At 49.4% G+C, this 5,756-nt stretch overlaps 1 protein-coding gene across 1 annotated transcript; it reads right to left on the reverse strand.

Annotated features, from left to right (window-relative positions):
- Positions 1-584: 584 nt before the first annotated feature.
- On the reverse strand, positions 585-3,207 carry LOC146347027 (zinc finger BED domain-containing protein 4-like). The gene is made up of 3 exons (XM_084851461.1): positions 3,132-3,207; positions 2,374-2,683; positions 585-1,743 (listed from the first exon to the last, which is right to left on the reverse strand). The coding sequence occupies exons 1-3, from the start codon at positions 3,205-3,207 to the stop codon at positions 585-587; spliced, it is 1,545 nt and encodes a 514-aa protein (XP_084707587.1).
- Between the last annotated feature and the right edge of the window lie 2,549 nt (positions 3,208-5,756).

Here is a 5,756-nt window from a genome sequence, read left to right on the forward strand (position 1 = left end):
GCCCACCAAGAGGGTATATTCCTTAATAGGGGATGACTGTGAGGTGTGACTGGGGCAAACAGCAAGAACAAATGAAAGACGGATGCACACAAAAAACTCCCTACCTACATGCCAAAGGGAAGAGGGAAGGGAGTAATGGTGCATTACTCATAGGGACTTGAAACTGGGGAATGAACCACTCTCGGGAAGCTGAAGTCATACAGCAATCTACTGTTTGAGAAGAAGAAGAAAAACACCCCTGCAAGGCAGGCACCTTGAAACTGAAAATAAGACAGATGGTTATCCTGAGACTCTTTAACTCAGCCAGCCTGCCAGGAGGACTCATTCACACAGCAGACACATGCCATGTCTGTGGAGTTGGAGAAAGACATAGAGATGCTACAGCATCTCCTTACATTCAGAGCTACAGTCCTGCACTAAGTGCACAGCCTGACATAATTAAGTATGGAGGAGGAGGATATATGCTCTGACCAGAGGTCCCATAGAGATACAAAGATGCTAGGAGCATCCCCTTGGGTTCAACTGCTCAGTGTGCCTCTCAATCGCCTGAGGGCTCGAGGGTGGGGTAGCCCAGCAGGGGCAGGTTAAATTTGAGGAAGACCAGCTGATGCACTGTCAGCATCCAAGCAGGAGCAGTGGGGTGTCACCACATTGCCCACCATGGAGGACACCCTCTCACTTGAGATGCTGGTGGGTGGGCAGCTTTGTCTTTCCCTGGCCACACAAGCCAGGTCTGGCCAAACCTGGCTGAAGGATGACCAGTAGGCCATCGGGTCTGTAGACCAGTCCTCCACAGGCTCTGCCAAATAATGCTGCACAGACATTACAGCGTCATCCTGGCGGGTGGGTTGGGTGCCTCTGTCCCCAACCACTGATTGCACTGCCTCGGCCCATAACCCCTGGCCTGTGGTCCTGCTGGGAGTGATGCTGCTGGAAGGGATGGGGAACAGTCTCTCCACCTCTTCCTCCTCTTGCACCTGCCCCAGCCTCTTTGCCCATTCCCCCCTCACTTGTTCTACCAAATTTTCCAGCCACACTGTCTGGGAGTTCTCCCCACAAAGGCCATCTTTCAGGCATGGATCACACATGGTGGCCAACATATACATCCTCTCCTGGTACAGGGTCTCTACCCACCTTACTAGGGCATCCCTCAGCCTTGTCTCCACTTCCTGCATATCAGGCAGGAAGCGCCTGCCTGCGACAGGATCCCTGGTCTCCAGGAACTCACCCATTTGCTTTGGGAGATGCCTGGCCACAGAAATCACCTGGCTGAGGAGGGTGGTGCTGCCAGTGCTCAGGGTCTTGGTGGCCTTGTGGAATGGCTTGAGGACCACTACAAGTTGGGACATGGCATCCCACTGATACCTGCTCAGGGGTGCCCGGATGCCAATGTCCCTGACCCTTGACACCTCGTGGACAGCATGCTGTTGCTCCAACATATGCTCCAGCATGAGGTAGGAGGAGTTCCAGTGTGTTGCCACATCCTGCACCAGCCTGTGCTGTGGGAGCCCCAACTCTTCCTCCTTCTCCTGCAGCAGCCTACTGGCCCTGACACTGTGGTGGAAGTGCCCAGCCACCTTCCTGCAGCTCTCCAACAGATTATGGATGTCAGACTTGGGGATGGAATGCACCTTGATGCTGCCCATCGCAACGGCATCCCTCAAGGTCAGGTTAAAGATATATGCAATACAACAGATGCCCTCAAATCTGCTGTCACACGTAGCCTTCACCATCTTGGCTCCCCTGTCCATGATCATATAATCATGGGTGGTGCCTGGCCAGCCCCTCCTCCACCATGTGGTTCATTGTTGTTGTTGTTCAGTCGTTCAGTCGTGTCCAACTCTTCGTGACCCCATGGACCATAGCACGCCAGGCCTTCCTGTCCTGCGCTCTCTCCCGGAGCGTGCTCAAGTTCATATTCATTGCATCCGTGATGCTATCTAGCCATCTCATCCTCTGCCGTCCCCTTCTCCTTTTGCCTTCAGTCTTTCCCAGCATCAGGGTCTTTTCCAGGGAGTTTTCTCTTCGCATTAGGTGGCCAAAATATTGGAGCTTCAGCTTCATTATCTGTCCTTCCAATGAGCACTCAGGGTTGATTTCCTTTAGGATGGACTGATTTGACCTCCTTGCAGTCCAGGGGACTCGTAAGAGTCTTCTCCAGCACCACAGTTCGAAAGCATCAATTCTTCGGCGCTCAGCCTTCCTTATAGTCCAGCTCTCACAGCCATACATTACTACTGGGAAAACCATAGCTTTGATTAGACGGACCTTTGTCGGCAAGGTGATGTCTCATAGCCTCTGTAATCTCTGCTGTGTGGGACTGATCCATGACTTGCACATGAAGGGGCCCCCAGCAATACCCGTCCTTCCCACCAGTCCTGGAAGTGCTGGCCACTACTGCCCTGTGGTTGCCCACCCTTGCTGGACTTTGACACTTTGAAATGTTCAAAGTGAAGTGCACCATCTACGACACAGTCTGGTGCAGACGTTCCAGCACTTTCTCCTGGCATGCCTGGTACAGGGAGGGCACCACCCATGTTGCTAAGTGTAGTGCAACATGACAGCTTGTAGTAGGGCACCATAAGGGCCATTAGCCTCTTGAAGCCCACATTTTCAACAAAGCTGAATGGCTGGTCATCCAATATCACCATCTCACTGATGAAGTTGGTGATCTGGTCGGGCACTGGAAACCTCCACCTGGTGGACTCATACTTCCCCCACTCCATCTCCTCCATGGTGGCCTGCCTAAGTCTCTTGGGAGTGAGAAACAGAGAGCTTGCAGGAGTTCTGGTGGGACTACCAACCTTCGGCTTGCTCCTGCTCCTGGCCTGCTGGGACCTGGGGGCCTCTTCCCCAAGCAAGACTGATTGGTGCTGCCTCCTTAAGTGCAGTAGCAGGTGCTGGTGCTGTAGTGCCCTGGCTGTTTTCCCCTGCCTTGCATTGGTGGCAGATGGCAGTGCTGGAATTCACTCCCACCTCAAAGTGGTCCCACACAATGCTGCTCTGACATTTCAGTGGAGGAGACACAGACTGCCTGCCTTGAGTCTCGGGGGTTACCACATGACCAGGGGAAAGAATGGAAGAGGGATTGGGTGCTGGAGCCTCTGCCTGCTCCTCCTCCTCCCCCATACCTTGGAAGATCTCCTCGTCTTCACCCTCCACCACGCTGAGGACGTCAGACACCTCTGACCTCTGAGGGGAGTCCATCAGTGGGCTCCCCTCTTCACTACAGAAGGAGATGCTGCTCTTCCTTGGGCAAGAGTGAGACTACTGCACCTGCCCACGCCAGCCTCCTCGAACAGGGACCTCCGAGCACTGCAACTGGCCTCTGCACTCTGCTGCCCTACTGCACCGGGATGCACTATACGGGCTAAGGGAGAGCCAGCTTGCCTAACGGTGCTGCTGCTGACAGCAGCGCCTCGCCCACCTCTGCCCCTGCCAAGACCCCGAAGATGTCTCATATTGGGCTGGCTTATTTTGTCACACAGTGTAATATTTCTGGTATAATAAGTTAATATAAATAATATGTGTGTGGTGCTTTCTCCATGGTATTGCAATGTGGAAGTATTGCTTTGCTTGACCACAACACAAGCACACACAGAGACACACACACACACAAGAGCAAAAGAAAAGCAAATATAGAACTGCCTACAAGCAAAGAAAAGGGTATATAAGTATATAGATACACACACACACACACACACACACAACATATAAAGTTCAAGAAATATAGGAGGGTGGGGGGGGTAAGACCCAAGAGCAAGCAAAAAAATATAGAAAAAAACCCCTCTCTTTAATTTATTATTTTTTAGCATCATGCTGGAAAAGAAACAGACAGTTCACTTCAGAACAGGGGGGTGGGGGGGGGAGCCAAACAATAAGGCAAGGCATGGGTAGCCTGCTATAGTAATATTCCATTATTTTAGAATTTAGAAAGAAAGAAAAAAAACTAAATGGTTGAATAATAATTAAAAAGGAGATGGAGTGAAGGAACAAGCCAAGAAGTAAATGTTTGTTTTTTAAAATCTAAAAAAGTCTGTGTTATTAAAGATCTAGGAAAGACAGAGTTGAATGGAGAAGCATGAGCAGGAAGGAATCAGAAGCAGCAGTGAGCACACAGACACACCGTACAGATCTAATCAAACTTAAAAAAACAAACAAGCCCTCTCCTGAGTCCCAGTGACCACCTCGAGCAATGGAACAGAGGGGTGGGGTGGGGAAGCAAAGGAATGAGCCAAGAAGAAGCTAACTAGTAAATTTAAAAAACAAACAAACAAACAAAAAAACATAATCTAGAAAAGATAGATGTGAATGGAGAAGGAAGGAATATAAAAAGAAGCTGCAATGAGTGCACACACACCCCCATATCTAATCGAACAAATACAGCCCTCTCCCAACCAATCACCTTGCGCAATGAACAAACACAGCTTCTCGCCAGACTATATAAACCCCCCTCCTCCACCACTGTCTCTGATTGGAGACTCCTAGGTTAGGCTCAGCCCTAGAGTTCCCTTTCACCAAAGCACACTCCCTCCTCCTCCTCCTCTAGCCTTCCCTCCCACTCATTCCTCCCCCTCCTCCTCCGCATGATCTTTCAGAAGTTGATACATTTTGGAGACAGCCTTTCTTGGCTGCTCAAAAAGCATAAGAAGAGCTACAAATCTCCAAGGCAGACAAGGTGCCTTGTGGAGGAGCCGCTTTGCTTCAGGGTGCCTCGGTGCTGCTCTGATCGACTTTGTATCATGATGAGGCACCTCCGAATCAGCCCGCATTGCCTCATTATTCAGGCTTCATACCAAAGCAATGCACAGCCCTAATTTAAAGGTAGCATTTGATTTAATACCTTGTGGACAACTACAGTCCATGTTACTGTCCTTGGTATTTCCAACAACTTTCTGAACCATATTAAAAAAAGTTTATATACAGATACAACTTTAAAATTACGGATAGAGATTGATGGAACATTATCTAATAAGAACCTGACTACAAAGGGAGAGCGCCAAGGCTGTATTTGGGCTCCTCTGCTTTTCAATTTATTTTTGAATACTGTAGTGGCCTTTTTAAAAAGTGTCCAATCCTTCCTTGTAAAGCTGGGGACCAGTCGATATTCTATTCTGTTATGTGTGGATGATGCAATATTACTTTCTCAGACACAAATTGGCCTACACAGATTTCTAAGAAAATTCAGCTAGCACTGCCAAATTGAATGTCTGAGCATAAATTTAGGGATAGGTGAACTCACCATGCCATCCAGCAGACCCCCACCAGCCACCCTCCCCTGTTTGGCACATAGTCCATGAGCGCACAGTGAATGGCTGCCTGGTTCTCTGTCAAGCTGCCATTTTGTGTGAAAATGGTAGCTTAGCCTTTTTCATAAAAGCTGATTTTACGCGAATGGGGGATATAAAGTAGCCATTTATGCAAGATTACAGGCATAAATGGCTATTTACACCTGCAAACTTGCATAAATGGTCACTTTATGGCCATTTGTGTAAAACTTGGCCTTTATGAAAAAGGCCAAGCTGCCATTTTGTAGTTCGGTGAGGGATTGGGGATCCCAAAGTTTGCCCGCTTGTCTGGGGGGCCAGACCAGCAATGGCTCACTGGCTGGGACTAGAGCACCAGCCAGACACCCACAACATCCCTACATAAATTATAACAAAACAATCCGATGTTGCCTTGGGTGCATGCAGCTAATAAGGGCACCACAGAATGGTGAGAATGTGGTCTTCTTGCTGCTGTGGTGCCCTCATTGC

Source organism: Heloderma suspectum, chromosome 4 (genome assembly GCF_057233095.1).
Source record: "Heloderma suspectum isolate Gila_16-S chromosome 4, 16-S_ref, whole genome shotgun sequence".
NCBI classification, from domain to species: Eukaryota; Metazoa; Chordata; class Lepidosauria; order Squamata; family Helodermatidae; genus Heloderma; species Heloderma suspectum.